Raw genomic sequence first — 19,261 nt, 5'->3', positions numbered from 1 at the left:
GAAAATGTTATGAACTGCTTATACTAGGTAAACTTAATGCTTTGAAAAGATGTGCCATATTGAATTTCTGAGTCTGTATATCCTCTGATCCACAGCTGCTCACCCCTGCTGTGCATTCCAGTTAAAAAAGCATGGCGACTAGAAGTTAAATAAATGTTTATGGGATGAATACATGAATAAAAAATCTGATAACACTAATGGAAATTTTGTATTTAGGCAACTCCTTCCAGAAATTTATATATTGGGTCACAGTCTTCCAAGGGAGTTAACTCACCAGCAGGAGTATGATCTGTGTTTCTTTCAAGTCCGGCCAGCTAGTGCACAGATGCAATCATTCCTTACTATAATTAGCTTCACTTTACAGGTGGGAAAGTGGAGGCTTAGGCAGATAAACAAGCACCACAGTAGCCGTGAGTAAATAGACCATAACACCCCTGTCTCTCAGGGCACCCAGGCCAACTCCCTCCTGCAGGGGCCCCAAGCGCCCCCAGTTCAGGCCTTCACGTAGCACTTTTCATGCTGGGTTGAGATTACTTGAGCACTTCAGACTGCACCCGTGGGCCAAGAGCTCCTCCTTGCTGGGACTCTGTCTTGATCATCTCTGCGCGCTCAGCTTCCCACACGGAGGGCTCCTAGGAAGTGTGAGAATGAATAAATAAAAATATATAAATCCAAAAAACTGCTGAAGGATTCTTGATTTTCCAGGCCTGTCTTCTAAGTAGGCCCTTGTGTTTTTAACTTGTGCTAAGAGTATAAGTCTAAGTGAAAAAGAATCTAATGCTTACATTAGAACATGAACTCAATGTTTCTCAAGACTTTCTTTTTCTATTTTTACTGTATTGAAAATGTTCACTCAAGCATATCTTCTTTACTCTGGATTGATTCCCCTTCAACTCTTTGGGAAACCCTCGTGGATCAGGCCACAGGGATTGTTTTTGTCTCTGAGAACAGGCACTCCCTCCTTTGCTGCTGCAGGTACACAGCTTGGTTGTCTTCTGTGGGGATGACATGAATAGTCTTGGTCACCACTCTTACAGGACCCCGAGTTAAATTGGCTTCAGACAGATACAAGGAAAATTCCTTGTTAACTATTTTATAGGTACAGATGGCAAATCTACAACTTATAATGGTTTTTTAAAACAGCTTAACTGAGATATAGTTCACATACCGTGAAATTCACCTATTTATACCAATTAATGGCTTTTGGTGTGTTCACAGGGTTGTGGAAAGATCACCACCCTCAATTTTGGAACGTTTCCATCACCACAAAAAAGAAACCTCTAGCCTTTGGCTCCAACCCCAACCTCTCCCCGCAGCCAGGGTGGGAGATGGGCGGAGACTAGCCATAGGCACAGGGAGAAAGCTCTGCGGCAAGTACAAGAATCTACTTTGTATGAATATGAATTAGTAAGGATCATTGTGTTTTCAAGTGACAGAAATCCAAATCAAACTGGCTTGGGCAAAATGGAGCATTTTTTTTTTAAACATCTTTATTGGAGTATAATTGCTTTCCAATGGTGTGTTAGTTTCTGCTGTATAACAAAGTGAATCAGCTATACATATACATATATCCCCATATCTCCTCCCTCTTGCGTCTCCCTCTCACCCTCCCTATCCCACCCCTCTAGGTGGTCACAAAGCACCGAGGTGATCTCCCTGTGCTAGGCTGCTGCTTCCCACTAGCTATCTATTTTACATTTGGTAGTGTATATATGTCCATGCCACTCTCTCACTTCGTCCCAACTTACCCTTCCCCCTCCCTGTGTCCTCAAGTCTATTCTCTAGTAGGTCTGTGTCTTTATTCCTGTCCTGTCCCTAGGTTCTTCAGAACCATTTTTTTTTTTTTTTTAAGATTCCATATATATATATGTTAGCACACGGTATTTGTTTTTCTCTTTCTGACTTACTTCACTCTGTGTGACAGTCTCTAGATCCATCCACCTCACTACAAATAACTCAATTTCATTTCTTTTTATGGCTGAGTAATATTCCATTGTATATATGTGGCACATCTTCTTTATCCATGCATCTGTCGATGGACACTTAGGTTGCTTCCATGTCCTGGCTATTGTAAATAGTGCTGCAATGAACATAGTGGTACATGATTTTTTAATTATGGTTTTCTCAGGGTGTATGCCCAGTAGTGGGATTGCTGGGTCATATGGTAGTTCCATTTTTAGATTTTTAAGGAACCTTCATACTGTTCTCCATAGTGGCTGTATCAATTTACATTCCCACCAACAGTGCAAGAGCATTCCCAAAATGGAGCATTTTTTTTCATGTTAGTTTTTATTTATTTTTATGTTTTAATCTTTATTTTATATTAGCGTATAGTTGATTTACAATGTTGTGTTAGTTTCAGGTGTACAGCAAAGTGAATCAGTTATCCATATACATATAGCCACTCTTTTTAAGATTCTTTTCCCATATAGGCCATTACAGAGTACTGAGTAGAGTTCCCTGTGCTATACAGTAGGTCCTTGTTGGTTATCTATTTTATATACAGCAGTGTGTATATGTTAATCGCAACCTCCTAAGGGAGCATTTATTGACTAACAGGATCCATGGACATTTGAGCAAGCAAACCATGGGAAGGGCACACAGGCAGCTGGGTCTTAGAAACAGATAGAACAAGGGACTTGAATGCTGCCAAGACTCTTCTTTCTTCTCTGCCCTTCTTCTCATTTTTTTCTCAATAAAACCATTTTCCTCCTCACGGCAGGAAACAGCAGCATCTCCCCTGCCTCATGGCATTCCTCCACCGCCAAGGAACTTAAGAATCACCTGGAAGCCTAAAGCCACCAACACGGACAAATTCCCGTGGAAGGCAACCAGGCCAAACTTCAAAAATCATTATTGTTGGGCTTCCCTGGTGGCGCAGTGGTTGAGAATCTGCCTGCCAATGCAGGGGACACAGGTTTGAGCCCTGGTCTGGAAGGATCCCACATGCTGCGGAGCAACTAGGTCCGTGAGCCACAACTACTGAGCCTGCGCGTCTGGAGCCTGTGCTCCGCAACAAGAGAGGCCGCGATAGTGAGAGGCCTGCGCACCGCGATGAAGAGTGGCCCCCACTTGCCGCAACTAGAGAAAGCCCTCACAGAAACGAAGACCCAACGCAGCCAAAAATAAATAAATAAATTAATTAATTTAAAAAAAAAACCAAAAAAATAAAGAATAAATAAAATGACATTTAAAAAAAAATCATTATTGTTTTGTGGGGTGGGTTTTCTTCTGGGGGATAGGATGATGTTGCGTTTCAAACTTAGAATAACTTATACAACAGAAAAGGTGGTTGATGACAGCCAACATCTGGCTATAAATGAAAGATAGAAAGTAATACAAATTAAGAGGCATGTTTACTTCACACCATGTGCTTGAAATCCAATAATAGTCACAATGTAGATATAGGGGTACCATAAAAATCTGTGGGCGGTGTCATGAAAAGGTTAAAAACAAGGATAAAATAAGGATAGAATGTTAATGCAATCATATGACGAAGTTCTGGTCAATGGGATGTAAGTAGAAGCAGTGTGTGCAGCTTTTAGGAAGTGTCCTTCAGGGGTGTCCTTTCTCTTTCTCCCTCCCCTTTCTTATTCTTGATGGTTTGAATGAGGATGCAAAGCCTGGCGCTGAAGCAGTTATCTTGAATCTTGAAGTAGAATTTGTCTGTTGAGGACAGTGAGAAACAGGATGGAAAGGGCCTGGGTTCCTGATGACCATGGGGCCACCATACCAGCCTGGGATTACTTATGCCAACGTTATCATAAGAGAGACAAAGCCTCAATCTTGTTCAAGCCACTGCTGTTTTGGAATTTCTGCCATACTTGGTCAAACCTTGGGATGAAAAATTGCAATAAAATGTTTCCTATTTTAATAATTTCTCAATCTCAGTGGATGGTACTGACAGAGTAGGACAATGACATTTACAAGTAAAGCCTCAAAAAAAAAACCCTACTTCCTATGTACTCTTTTGCAGGAAGTCACTGGAGTAAACCAATTAAGAGGAAGACATGGGATCCTGGCAATGGGGAGTCCAACACAGGAGACAGGTGGAAGCATCTCTCAAATGGGGCTGGTGGGAAGCTCCAGGACAACAGGTGTGCAGCCAGCCTGGAGAGCAACCTGTCCAGATTGTAGCACAAGAGTAGATTCTTCTCCAATATAGATTCTTTTCCATTATAGGTTATTACAAGATATTGAATATAGTTCCCTGTGCTATACAGTAGGACCTTGTTGTTTATCAATTCTATATATAATGGTTTGCATCTGCTCATCCCAAATGCCCAATCCATCCCTCCCCCCTCCCCCTCCCGCCTTGGCAACACAAGTCTGTTCTCTATGTCTGTGAAGATAGGTTCATAGATAGGTTAATTTGTATTGTATTTTAGATTCTACATACGAATGATATCATATGATACTTGTCTATCTCTGTCTGATTTATTTCACTTATATATATATATATTCCAGGTCCATCCATGTTGCTGCAAATGGCATTATTTCATTCTTTTTTATGGCTGAGTAATATTCCATTGTATATACGTACCACATCTTATCATTCACCTGTCAATGGACATTTAGGTTGCTTCCTTGTGTTGGTTATTGTAATTAGTGCTGCTATGAACATTGGGGTGCATATATCTTTTTGAATTAGAGTTTTATCCAGATATATGTCCAGGAGTGTGATTGCTGGATCATATGGTAACTCAGTTTTTAGTTTTTAAAGGAACCTCCATACTGTTCTCATAGTGGCTGCACCAGTTTACATTCCCACCAACAGTGTAGGAGGGGTCCCTTTTCTCCATACCCTTTCCAGCCTTTATTATTTGTAGACATTTTGATGGTGGCCATTCTGACTGGTGTGAGGTCCAAGGCCCCACTCTTTTTTTTTTTATTTTATGTGCTTCCTTTTATTTTATTTTTTTCTCTTTTTTTTTTAATTGGAGTATAATTGCTTTATATTGTTGTGTTAGTTGCTGCTGTATAACAAAGTGAATCAGCTATACGTATACATATATCCCCATATCTCCTCCCTCTTGGGTCTCCCTCACACCCTCCCTATCCCACCCCTCTAGGTGGTCACAGAGCACCGAGCTGATCTCCCTGTGCTGTGCGGCTGCTTCCCACTAGCCATCTATTTTACATTTGGTAGTGTATATATGTCAATGCAAGGCCCCACTCTTAATAATTGTATTATGCTCCTCACTTTGCCAGTTGAAAAGAATGTGGTGATTCCACCTGTAACTTTAGTTAAAAATCTGACAGAGGACTCTGGGAGTTGAGGAGATTGGCTCCCTGCCTGTACTGATTTCCCTAGATGGTGTTTACTGAACAAATATTCATTCGGGGCAGCATAACAGTTCCTAGAGGAGAAATCAGTTCAAGCACCACACTCATATTTTGTAACCTGAGTATTCCTCTTTCTCTCTTTCCTGTGCCCAGAGGGGCATAGGATGAATGCTCAAAGGCATTCCCTTTAATTTGTATACCCCCTTAGCCTCTGGGAAAAACACTGGATGTGGGTGTCTTGGTCAGGGCAATGTTAGTTCTGTAATGAATAAATCCCAACACTTCCGTGCCTCAATCACACAGGGCAGCCCGAGGCCTGTGTCCCAGTCAAAGGGCTAGCTCTCCTCCTTGCAGTCATCCAAGGACATAGGCTCCCTTCCTCTTGTGGCTCAGCCTTTCCCTAGCCTCCCTGTCATGAGCAGAAGGGGAGAGGTGGGGAGAAAGACAGCACTCTTTAGCCTGCTTGTCTGGTAGTGACACACATCACTTGGTCACCTTCCATTGGTGACAGCTGGTCACCTAAGACCCCATGGAGATGGCAGGGGAGCTGAGAAATGCAGCCCCTGGCTGGCAGCTCCTTTCCAGTAGCAACTCTATTGCACGGACAGAGAAGGACGAGCAGGGATGTTTGATAGAGAGTTAACCTTCTCTGCCATAGGGAGCGTCCACGTTTTCCCATTCAAGGAAAGACACTTACCTGTCCACATTGGAGAGAGGCAGGCAAAGAGTACTCCTCCATTTCCTCATGGCTGCAGGTGGAAATCTGATGATGGCAAGCAAAACCCAGTGCCTTATAAATAGATAAATGGATAAAGAAGATGTGGCACATATATACAATGGAATATTACTCAGCCATAAAAAGAAATGAAATTGAGTTATTTGTAGTGAGGTGGATGGACCTAGAGTCTGTCATACAGAGTGAAGTAAGTCAGAAAGAGAAAAACAAATACCGTATGCTAACACATATATATGGAATCTAAAAAAAAAAAAAAGGTCATGAAGAACCTAGGGGCAAGATGGGAATAAAGACGCAGATCCACTAGAGAATGGACTTGAGGACACAGGGAGGGGGAAGGGTAAGCTGGGACAAAGTGAGAGAGTGGTGGTGTATATATGGACATATATACACTACCAAATGTAAAACAGATAGCTAGTGGGAAGCAGTCGCATAGCACAGGGAGATCAGCTCGGTGCTTTGTCACCACCTAGAGGGGTGGGATAGGGAGGGAGGGAGGGAGACGAAAGAGGGAGGGGATATGGGGATATATGTATACGTATAGCTGATTCACTTTGTTATAAAGCAGAAACTAACACACCATTGGAAAGCAATTATACTCCAATAAAAATGTTAAGAAAAATAATTGATGTTAAGTATTAAAAATAGATATGTATACAAAAAAAAAACCAACAAAAAACCCAGTGCCTTGAAGACTTTGGCTAAAGCAGAGCCAGAGACCACCAGCTTCTTAGAGAAGTTCATTACTTTTTTCATTTTATTGAAGACAAGTAACCTCTCTCTCTTTTTTTGATATTTATTTTTTTTTCTAATTTTATCTTTTTAATTGAAGTATAGTTAATTTATGTCATGTTAGTTTCAGGTGTACAGCACAGTGATTCAGTTATATATATAAATATATATGTGTGTGTGTATATATATATATACATATATATATATATATTTTCTTTTTCAGATTCTTTTCCCTTATAGATTATTACAAAACATTGAGTATAGTTCCCTGTGCTATACAATAGGTCCTTGTTGGTTATCTGTTTTATATACAGTAGTGTGTATATGTTAATCCCAATCTCCTAATAACCTCTCTTTTGCATAGACTCTATGGAAAAAAAAAGATGTTCATGTTTTCTAGGTAGGGAGCCTATCCATTTGAATATTACCCTAAACAAAGCTGCCTAAGTATCCATCAAAAGGGGAACGGTTAAGTAAATTAGATATAACCATGCTATGGAATAATAAGGAGCCAGTAAAAATCACATTGCACAAGACAGTTTATCGACATGAGAAAATATCCGTAATGTATTAGGTAAAGAAAGCAGGGAACCAAAGATAATTAAATAACTACTAATCAATGACTAACTAAAATTAAGTGAACTAACAGAACTATACGTTCTTCTTTTTTAAAAAAGAGGGTTGGGGCTTCCCTGGTGGTGCAGTGGTTGGGAATCCGCCTGCCAATGCAGGAGACATGGGTTCGAGCCCTGGTCCAGGAAGATCCCACATGCCACAGAGCAGCTAAACCCATGCGCTACAACTACGGAAGTCCGCACATCCTAGAGCTGGTGCTCTGAAGCGGGAGAAGCCAGCGCAGTGAGAAGCCTGAGCACCACAATGAAGAGTAGCCCCTGCTCTCTGCAACTAGAGAAAGCCCGCATGCAGCAACGAAGACCCAACACAGCCATAAATGAATGAATGAATGAATGAATGAATGAATGAATAAATAAATAAATAAATAAATAAAAGCATTTATAAAAAAGAGGGTTGTAATAGATTACATTATTGTTCAAAAACACTTTCCGCCTCCTTTGTATACTATCTGTCCCATTGAGGTCGGCTTGGTCACTGAGTTTGCCATGTGGGTGGAAGTGATGTGGTCCTTCCAGGAGACCCGCAGGCAGGCACTGCTCCTGAGTCCCAGATGCACGATGATGGAGAGTGGCTGCCGCCGACCCACCACGGACATGTGATGTGAGCAAGAAATAAACATCTGTCATCGTAAAACGCGAACTGAGCTTATCCTTAGGTGGCAGAGGTGCTTTTGAAAAAATTAACAAACAGAATTGAGAGGTCGAAGTAATATGAATGGGTTTCTCCTTATTTCACAGCTTCAAAGAAAAACATTTCTGTTTTTTGCTAGATCAGAACATCTTTATTATACTGTAAAAAGTATTATCTCCTAGTAGAGATTCTTGTCCTCTGATAAAAAGAAAAATAATCTCATTATGTTCTGATTGAACTTGATGTGTTCATGCCCCAAGAAATAGGGGAGGCAGAAAGAAACAGTGGGCAGTGCCATAATGGGCTTCATTCATTTCCATGCAAAGTAAGAATGCAAATGGCAATATGAGGTCAAAGAAGAGATTCTGACACAAATGAAAAGGCCATGGCCTTTGAAATTAAATTGAAACCAGGCAGATTGTAAATACAAAAACTGAGGTAGCAGCAGTGAATTTACATATAATGGTTGCATTCACAGAGCAGGGCAAAGCAAATGATGCTGTTATCAGTTATGCAAGTAACTCCTATCCTGTATGTGATGAGTAAAAATTATACAGTACCAGTAATTAAATAGCAATGAAATTCAATGGAGAACAAGGGAATTAAAAGTTCATAAGAGCATTCTATTTGACTTGTGATATTTGGGAATGAAATTAAAAGCAACTTCATAGTGAACTGACTATAGAGACAATAATAATTCAGATTTACAAGCTACAAAGGAAAGGATCAGGAGCCATGATAAAATTTCTCACAATGTGCCATGGAGGGACAAAATGATAAATCAGAATAATTGTTATTATTTTTTAAAATATTTATTTATTTATTTATTTTACTTTTGGCTGCATTGGGTCTTAGTTGAGGCACGTGGGATCTTTCATTTCGACGTGCAGCCTCTTTGTTGTGGCGAGAGGGCTTCTCTCTAGTTGTGGTGCGCGAGCTCCAGAGCGCGTGGGCTCTGTAGTTGCTGTGCGCGGGCTTAGCTGCCCCGCGGCATGTGGGATCCTAATTTCCCAACCAGGGATCGAATCCTAATTTCCCAACCAGGGATCGAACTCACTTCCCCTGCATTGGAAGGCAGATTCTTAACCACTGGACCACCAGGGAAGTCCGCAGAGTAATTATTGTAAACTAAAACATTATTATCCCTTTGTAGAAGGGGAGGGAAAAAAACCTCTGGTGAGATTCCCCCTTGCATCCTGAGTGACATTCTTGTCTCCGCAGTTGGAAAAGAGAATAAGTTAGAGAAAGCCTACAGAAGGCAATGATCTCAGATGGAGATGGATGGTGGAGAGGCTATTGATGTAATTGCCAAACATGTACTTACCTACCATATGCTTAGCACAAGGCCAATATGATGTATAAAGTAGATTTTTATAACAGAAATGACAGCTCCTCACCAAAACTTGGTTTCTTTCCTTTCTGGGCTCACAGCTAGACAGCATTTTCCAGACTCCCTTGCAGTTAGTTGTGATCAAAGTATTAAAGAGAAAAAAACCCTACTAAGACAAAAATTGAGCTCTGGGTGGAAAACACACTGCATACTTAGTAGAAGGAAAGCTTTTCTTAGCACTTAGCTTTGAAAAGGGACAAACTTTGAAGAGCACCTACTAAGTATACAGAGCACAGAATGAGATGCTTTTCACACGGGTGCATGGAAAAGAAATATATTTGGACAAAGAGGAAGGAAAATGCAGTGTCTGATGTTTTCAGTCACTGAAGTCTATCAAACAGTGAAGAATGCCTGATGTAAATGACTGGAATCCAGTCAAAACATTTTTACAAGGTATAACTAGAATGAATTGTATTTTAAAAATTGTCTTATTGAGATATAATTCACACCCCATATAATTCACCCATTCAACATGTGCAATGCAATGTTTTTAGTATATTCACAAAACTGTGCAACCATTGCCACAATCTAATTTTAGAACATTTTCATTCCCCCTTGTATACCCACTCATTAATTCCCTTTCCCTCACTACCCGTCCCCTCAGCCCTAAGCAACCACTCATCTACTCTTGGTCACTACAAACTTGCCTATTCAGAACATTTCATATAAATGAAATCATACAATATGTGATTTATTTTGTGACTGGCTTCTTTCACTTAGCACAGTGTTTTTGAGGTTCATCTATGTCGTAGCATGTATCGGTACTCCATTACTTTTTATTGCTGGATGACATTCTATTGTGTGTATTTACCACATTTTGTTTATCCATTTATTTGTTGTTGCACATTTGGGTTGTTTACACTTTTGGCCGTTGTGAATAATGTTACTATGAATATTTGTGCACAAATTCTCTATGTTTTCATTTCTCTTGGGTATATACTCCTAGGAGTAGAATTGATCAGTCATATGGTAACTCTGTTTAATCATTTGAAGAACTACCAGATTGTTTTCCAAAGTGGCTACACCATTTTACATTCCCATCAGCAATGTAGGAGTTTTCCACTTTTCCCACATCTTTGCCAACCCCTGTTATTATCTGACTTTTTTGATTATAGCCATCTTAGTGAGTGTGAAGTAGTTTCTCATTGTGGTTTTGATTTGTATTTCCCTAATGAAATGATATTGAATATATTTTCCTGAATATACTTTGCTTATTGGCTACTTGTAGATGTTCTTTGGAAAAAGGCTTATCAAATCCTTTGTTCATCTTTAAAGTGGGTATTACTGAGTTGTAATTTTATTTTATATTATTTATTTTTTAAAATAATTTTTATTTATTAATTTTTGGCTGCATTGGGTCTTTGTTGCCGTGCACGGGCTTTCTCTAGTTGTGGTGAGCGAGGGCTACTCTTTTTTGAGGTGCACGGGCTTCTCATTGTGGTGGCTTCTCTTGTTGAGGAGCACAGGCTCTAGGCGCATGGGCTTCAGTAGTTGTGGCATGTGGGCTCAGTAGTTGTGGTGCACAGGCTTCGTTGGTCCACGGCATGTGGGATCTTCTTGGACCAGGGCTCGAACCCGTGTCCCCTGCATTGGCAGGCAGATTCTTAACCACTGTGCCACCAGGGAAGTCCCTGAGTTGTAATTTTTTAAAATATATATTCCAGATACCAGTTCCTTACCAGATGTATAATTATAAAATATTTTCTCCCATTCTGTGCATTGTCTTTTCACTTTCTTGGACTGTGTCCTTTGAAGCACAAAAGCTTTTAGTTTTGATGAAGTCCAATTTATTTATTATTTCTTTTGTCATTTGTGCTTTTGCTGTTGTATCTAAGAATCCATAGCCTAACTAAAGATCATGAAGAGTTACTCCTATGTTTTAAGATTTTTATAGTTTCATCTCTTACATTTAAGTCTTTGATCCATTTTGAGTTAATTTTTGTATATGGTATGAGATTTTTGGGGGGTGGTGTCCGATTTACCCTTTTTCCCGTGGAATTTCAATTGTTCTAAATCCGTTTGTTGAGAAGACCACCCCTTCCCTCATGTAATTGTTTTGGCAAGCTTGTTGAAAATCATTTGCGCCTAAATGAGAGGGTTTATTTCCGGACTCTCAATTCTATTCAATTGATCTCTATCTGGTGACAATGAGTACTAGAAAGTAATTAAGCGATTTGGAACTCTTTGCTCAAAACTGCTCTTAACTGATTCTTATACTTTTAGGCAATCCATCATTGTTTGTTTAATTTCAGAGCAAACCTCCCGAAAGTGGTAAATGAAAAACTGTTCCAAAAAAATTAAAGCGAATTAAAATAAATTGTTTGAGAAGGTTCTAAAAAAGTTCAAAACATCCTGGGGTGTGGTAATATTTGAGTGAGAAATAACTGGCCTAGTTTACTCGCTCTATTGTTCGTTAGAACGTCTCTCCCTTTCTCCTCAGGGACGGGCACTCTCAAAGATCATTATCCATAAAGTGGAGGAAGGCAGAATTTCCACTGCCATCACTGGTTTTCTCTCCTCTGGCCAAGTGTTGCGACGTCTCTAAAAGCCATAGAAAATTCTGTAATCTCTAGAATTTTTCAACCGCCTTCCCAGAATGAGATTTGTTTACTACCACAGCTGAGAAGGAGAAGCGCACACCTGGCCATCGCAGGTGCCCGCTCGCCCGAGAGCGTCGCCCAGGCCTTAGGAACGCCAAGGTCCTGTTCGCACCTGCTCGCCGAAGGCGCTAGAGCCCCTGGCAGCTCAGGCTCCCCACCTGCGTCTAAGCCTTCCCCTCGCAACGCGCCCCTGGGCCTCGTTTAAAGGGCACCGCAGGTGCAGAGTTGCAATGATGCAGTCCTCTTGGGCGTTCGCAGCGCGCCATCCCCGGGGCTGCCCTGCCAGAGAGCCCGGCCACCTGGTTTCTTCTGGGCGGCAGGTCGGAGGCCCCCGGGTCCCGCTCGCTGCGCGGTGGCGTCGGCGGAGCCGGTGGCGCGGGATCGCGGACCGCTCAGAGGCTGTGGGGCCGGGCGGGCGGCGCTGGATGGGACGGGGCGGGGCCAGCGGGCCCCACCCTCGCCTGGGCGCGGCTTGCGGGTCGGCTGGCAGCCAGGCGGGCGGCTGCAGACTCGAAGAGAGCCGGAGGCGTGGACGCCGACCCCGGAGGACTCGGCGGCCGGCGCGGGGAGGCGGGTGTGCGGGCCGCGCGGCTTCCCTCGGCGGCGCCGCTCCGGGCCTCGGCCATGCCCTCGCCGTGGAGAGAAGTGCCCCTGGAGAGCCTCCTGGGTAAGCCGAGGCCGCCCGCCGCGCATTCGCCGGTCCGCTCCCCCGGCCCTGCCCGGCGCCGCGGTGCTCGGCCGGGTTGGCTGAGCTCCCAGAGGGAGGAACGCGCGCTCGGTGCCCGGAATAGAAATGCTTATCGTCCCCTGGCAACTTCTGCTGCTGGAGGAATTGAGAGAGAGAGAGAGCCCCCACGCCACCCTGGTGTTGCGCCCAAGGGGCCCGACTTCTTCACCTGTCGGCCTTGAACCGCGAAGCTGGTACCAACCCCGAGTCCCCTCACCCGTGATGTTTAAGTTTAACTGAATAAATTTCAGCACCGAACTTTACCTTTCAGAAGGAAAGGGGCACCCGTTTCCCCCGGTAGCTGTAGGTGAGCAGTCAGCGCGGTGGCTACCGCCTGGGTTGACCCCTCACAAGTGGCCTTGGGTAGTGGCTGCACATTTGAGCATTTGGCGGGAAACGTCGAACTCGAGTCCCGTGTGCTCACTTAGCAGCTTTGCAGAAAGTCCCAAGAACAATTATTGTTGTAATATTGTCCGAGTTGTATGGTTGAAATCAGAATTCCCAGACAAACGTTTAGGAGATTGCTAGCATCTCGCTGTTCACGATGAAGGGGAGGGGTGCCTTCCTAAGAACTTGATTTTCTGGGAGCTGGTAATGCTTGGGCTGGGGGGCGGGGCTCATTTTTTGGCCTAGTCTGTATCTCACAAGTACACGATGTAAAGCGAATTACATTCAGTGAGTACCTAGGGTGCTAGGTACTGTGTGTACTTTATCTTTTAAAATCTTAATAGCTTTGCGAGGTGGTTAAAAGTACTGTTTTTGGTGGTTAAGGATGGTTTGGAACCGGACCGCTCGGTTTTAAGTTCACTATGCCATTTGCCACTTTTGTGACCTTAGGCAATTACTTAACTTTCTGAGTCTAAGGAGTTTTCGTTGTTTGATTTTGCATTTGTAAGAGGGGAGTAGAAATAGTGTCAATTTCATAGGATGCGGAAGAAGAGAGAAGATCGGAGTGAATACTTAGCACAGAGCCTAGCACATGGTAACTGCCCATTGGTTAATTATCATCATTGTAGAAGATTACAGTCAGTAGTTGGCAGCTGTGAAAGTAACGTCAAATCTGGGTTTTCCACTACCCTACACTGTCTCCTAGGGTTAGGTTTAAAATAGTCTGCTCACAAGAAAATGATTATTTCCTAACTAACGTGCCTTTGGCTGTAGTCTGGAGTGGGAGGAAGGAGTTCTGCCGTTTGTTGCTCTTTTTGATTTTCACGCTATTTCTCATTAAAGAAGGGTCGATTTAGTTAAGGAAATTTTATCAATCAGGGTCCTGACAGGAAACCAGATTTAACCTAGATGGTCCAAATGAAGAGCCTTTAATAAAGGGACTACCTACCTACGGGAGGTATGAACGAGGTTAAAGGGACAAGCAAGGGATGTTGAGCCATTCTCATTGTGGGCCTGACAGGAAAGGGGAGGAATTCTGTTACTGGAACCCAGTTAAGGCCAGGGTCATGAAGGAGGGCGGCCAGCGGGAGCAGTTTTAGTGGCGGGAAGGGCTACTGTTTGAAACAGTGAGAAAGTTACACTTTCTCTCTCTCTTAAAAACTTTTTTTTCCCCTAGGATATGTTTCTTGGTCTCTCTGCGATGGCCTGGGACCGATGATCTATTACTTTCCCCTGCAAACACTAGAACTCACTGGGCTTGAAGCTTTTGCCATAGCATTTCTTTCTCCATTATTCCTCACAATTACTCCTGTCTGGAAATTGGTTAACAAGAAGTGGATGGTAGCCCTGTTGCGGATAATTACCGTTGGTAAGATTTAAAAGTGATTCCTTAAGTTTTTTGTGTTTTTTTTTAAAGTTAAAAATCAAGTGAAAACATGTAGACTGTTCTTTTTTTTTTAATTAATTTATTTATTTATGGCTGTGTTGGATCTTCGTTTCTGTGCGAGGGCTTTCTCTAGTTGCGGCAAGCGGGGGCCGCTCTTCATCGCGGTGCGCGGGCCTCTCACTATCGCGGCCTCTCCTGTTGCGGAGCACAGGCTCCAGACGCGCAGGCTCAGTAATTGTGGCTCACGGGCCTAGTTGCTCCTCGGCATGTGGGATCTTCCCAGACCAGGGCTCGAACCTGTGTCCCCTGCATTGGCAAGCAGATTCTCAACGACTGCGCCACCAGGGAAGCCCCTGTTCTTTGAATGCTAAATGATTAAATAAAAGATTTCTCTTTCTCTTACTACTACCTTGAAGAGTTTTAGTAGAATTGGAAGTCTAGACCAAGAGTCAGCATGTTTACATTTTTAACTTTTCTGTCAGATTGGAAGAGCTTAAGGATCTCTGAGATGAAGAGGGGAAAGATACCTTGGAGAACAGCTTAACTCTTGAACATATTTTTGTTCTTTTTTCCAACTATGACACAAAACTCCGAAGCCATTAAAAAGTTGTTAAATGATACTGCCTAAAAATATGAAAATTATGCATGATGAACACCGTATGAAGCAAAGACAATCAACAGATTAGGACAGCTATTGCAGCTCTTCCAGTCAGAGGGCTAATTTCATTAATATATGGAGTTCTTACAAATCAATAATAAAAAAGGGCCAATAGTTCAATAGAAGAGAAAGCAAAGGATATGATCAGTTTACTGGAAAGGAAATATAACTGGTTCTTAAAAAGATACTAAAATGTATAGAATACAAATCATACACACACACACACACATATATTCATAGACAGTCTCACATATCAGGTTGGCAAAGAACAAACTCTGACAACAGTGTTGTAAGCGTGGGAAAGCAGGCACTTACGCATTGCTGGTGGAGCTGTAAATTGTCACAACTTCTGCAAAGGATCGGTTAGCATTGTTTATCAAAAGGACAAATATGTATCTTTCACTCAGCAATCCCACTTCTGGGAGTATATCCTATAGATAAACTCACATATGTGTAAAATGATAAAAATAAAAGGTTCTTTAATCATTGCAGCAATGTTTATAATAATAATGTTAGAAATAACCTATATGTCATCTAAATGGGATAGGTTAGGTTAAATAAGTTATGGTTATGAAACTTGGAGTACTATAGAATACTATGCAGCTATATTAAAGAATGAGAACATTTATGTAAGGAAATGGAATGTTCTTCAAAATATGTTGTTAAGTGGGAAAAAAGAAGCGCTAAACAGTATGTGCAGAAGACTAGCATTTGTGTAAAATAGGTTAGATGAAAATATATTTAATAATTAATTGGACATGCATTAAATAGGTCTAGAAGTATTTTTTAAAAACCTGATACCATTTTAGTTGCTTCCAAGGTGAAAAATTTGGTACCTAGACACAGGTATGAAAGGGAAACTTTGCACTGTATACCTTTTGTAGCTTTTGAATTCTGAATTTCAGTACGTTACATTGCCAAAACCCAGCAATTAGAAAATGTACACTTACTATCACAAACACTTGAGGTTATTAACATTAGTAAATATTGAGAGACCTTGGAGAAGTACTGGTAGGAAAAAAAAGTAAGGTGAGGTCATGGAGAAATGGTTTTAAAAAACAAAAACACCAGACTCCAGTCTGGTGGAATCTGTAGCTGAGAAGTCTGCCTGTCTTGCCCTTGTGCTATAACACAGTTGGTTTCTCTGAGTTTTCCAAGTGGCATTTGTTCTTGAGCCACGCTGTAGGAACAGTCACTTGACTTTTTTCAGAAACAGTGACAGGAATCACTAGGGAATTGCCTTCTGTTTTTCCGTGCATCAGTCCCTGAAGAAGGCAGAACGTGGTTAGTGAGTGTAGTGAGTTATGTGGTTACCCACAAAGGTCTAGAGCTCAGAAATAGCAGCGGTAAAGACCATTGGAAAATGCATCCTTTTAAAGGATGACGTCTATAGGAATGAAATAACCATGAAATTTTCAGCTCTAGAGATAATAGAAATGAAACTTTCTTCTTTTTGAGTATATATAGTAACAGAGTTAAACTGGCCTTGGCTTACAGAATCCTTCTATGAACGATGATGGCCTCATCATACTCCTTGGTTGGCTTTATGGGAGGGATCTCATCAGTGGCCCTTTTTCGCTGCCTTTGCTCAATGCTGCCTGTGGCAGCTTTACCTACAAAGCCACCCACTGAATAGTTACTGGGACAGTTTTTTTTAAATTTTTGAGTCCAGTTCTGGCCCAGGAATTTATGGAGGCTATAATGTAATAGTAGATAACTTTGGCGGGGGGTATGGTATTTGAGATGCTTCTTGTTGCTCCCCTTTCATCTGCTTCCTCCCTGAAAACCCATCACCTTGAGTAGAGGTAGAATTGTATTTGAGAAAGGGGAGTGGGTAGGAAAGTGACTCAGAGTTGAGGATGAAGAAACCAGTTTTTGTCAGATGCTCTTCCAGGTAGCCATTGAGCTTTGTTGATGCTAAAGAGAGGCTGAAGTAAGCCATGATTTGCCTTAAAACTCCCTTTTCAGATGCTTCTTAAGGAAACGAAACAACTTTGTTTTTACAGAGTCCTAAGGCATTCTTACATAACTACAAAGAAGATCTGAGTGTTCTGTGCTATCTCATCACTGACACCTCAGATATTTTAAGTTGATTACTATGTGGTTAACTATTAAACTAGTTCATACTACCAGTGATTTAGGTTATTTTTGACCTAAATATTTCGACCCACTAAAATGGCTATGATCATAAACATAGACAATAAGTGTTGACAGGGATATGAAGAAATTGAAACCCTCGCACATTGCTGGTGGAAATGTAAAATGGTGCAGCTGATTTGGAAAACAGTTTGGCAGTTCCTCAAGATGTTAAACATAGTTGTCATATGACCCAACACCTCCACTCCTTGGTATAGACTCAAGAAAAATGGAAACATATGTTCACATAAGACCTGGTACACAAATGTTCATAACAGCGTTATTCATAGTAGCCAAAAAGTGGAAACAACCCAAATGCCCATCGACTGATGAATGGATAAACAAAAGGCAGTATATCCATGCCATGGGATATTATTTAGCCATAGAAAGGAATGAAGCACTGATACATGGTACTACATGCATGGACCTTTTTTTTTTTTTTTTTTTTTAAATTTAAAGTGTCATTTTATTACCTTTTCTTTTTTGTATAACAATATCTTTTTGTTTTATTTAAAGTTTTACAGACACGATTATACACATGATATTCAGCAAAAGATTTTCACTATCTGCATTTTTCACTGGCCATTATTCTTGTGTGTGTCTGTGTTTATTGAGGTATAATTAACATTATAACTAATGTTAATTATAAACTAATTAACATTAGTTTCATGAATATAACATAATGATTCCATATTCATATATATTGCTAAGCAATCACCACAATAAGTCTAGTTAACATCTGTCCCCATACACAGTCACAAAAAAATTTTTTTCTTGTGATGACTTTCATTATTCCTTTGTTTCATCTATGATTATTCCTGAATAATTGTGTTGAATAGCGAGGGAGTATTTAACAAGAATCTGCTCTGAGTATCCAACATATGAGGTGCATCACTGCAGACCAGGCTCTCTCTGCCTTGGGACCTCAGCCTGGAATGCACTTTCTCTTTCTCCTGCCAGGTAACTTTTACTCATGCTCAGGCCTTAGCTAAAGTGATACTTCTGGGAAACCACCTTTAAACCTTCTGCAGTCCAGAGCTCCTGTATATTTCCCTCTGGACCTATATTTCCTTTTTTCATATTGTGCATGGACCTTTTTTAAAAAAAGATTTTATTGAAGTTTAATTGGTTTACAATGTCATGTTAGTTTCAGGTATACAGCACAGTGATTCAATTTTATATATAATATAATATATTTTTCAGATTCTTTTTCCCTATAGGTTATTACAAAATACTGAGAATAGTTCCCTGTGCTATACAGTAGGTCCTTGTTGGTTATCTATTTTATATATAGTAGTGTGTATATGTTAATCCCAACCTCCTAATTGTCCCCCACTCTTACTTTTCCCATTGGTAACAATAAGTTTGTTTTCTCTGTCTGTGAATCTCTTTCTCTTTTGCAAATAAGTTCATTTGTATCTTTTTTTTTTTTTTTGGTAAGATTCCACGTATAAGTGGTATCACATGATATTTGTCTTTCTCCGTTTGGCTTACTTCACTTAGTATGATAGTCTCTAGGCCCATTAACATGCATGAACCTTGAAAACATTATGCTAAGTGAAAAAAAACCAGTCACAGAAAGCTGCATATTTTATGATTTCATTTATATGAAATGTCCAGAATAGGAAAAATCCATACAGATAGGAAGTAGGTAAGTGATTGCCGGGGGCTGGGGGTCGGAGTTGGGGGGAAGAGGAGGGAAGGGAGTGACTGCTAATGGGCACAGGTTTCTTCCTGGGGTGATGAAAATGTTCTGGAATTAGATAGTGGTAAGAGTTGCACAACTTTGTGAATGTATTAAGAACCATTGAATCATACACTTTAACAGAGTGAATTTATGGTATGAATGATATCTCAATAAAAATTTTCAAAAAGATTTATGCACGCAGATAATTATATATTAACTCTATCTTCCCGAGTGTAACCATGGTATCAGACACAGCAGTTATCAAATGC

At 41.1% G+C, this 19,261-nt stretch overlaps 1 protein-coding gene across 1 annotated transcript in view; it reads left to right on the top strand.

The window, feature by feature from the left end:
* Positions 1-12,243: 12,243 nt before the first annotated feature.
* Positions 12,244-19,261, top strand: part of CWH43 (cell wall biogenesis 43 C-terminal homolog) — a gene marked incomplete at its 5' end in the record, with an annotated part of 73,303 nt that continues 66,285 nt past the window's right edge. Inside the window, one exon of the mRNA XM_082389852.1 lies at positions 12,244-12,677. Within this exon, the coding sequence (XP_082245978.1) occupies positions 12,244-12,677 (434 nt within the window). The remainder of the gene's footprint in view (positions 12,678-19,261) is intronic.

This window comes from Balaenoptera borealis (assembly GCF_965194805.1).
Source record: "Balaenoptera borealis genome assembly, chromosome: 4".
Taxonomy (NCBI): domain Eukaryota; kingdom Metazoa; phylum Chordata; class Mammalia; order Artiodactyla; family Balaenopteridae; genus Balaenoptera; species Balaenoptera borealis.
This window is presented reverse-complemented; position numbering and strand designations above follow the sequence as displayed.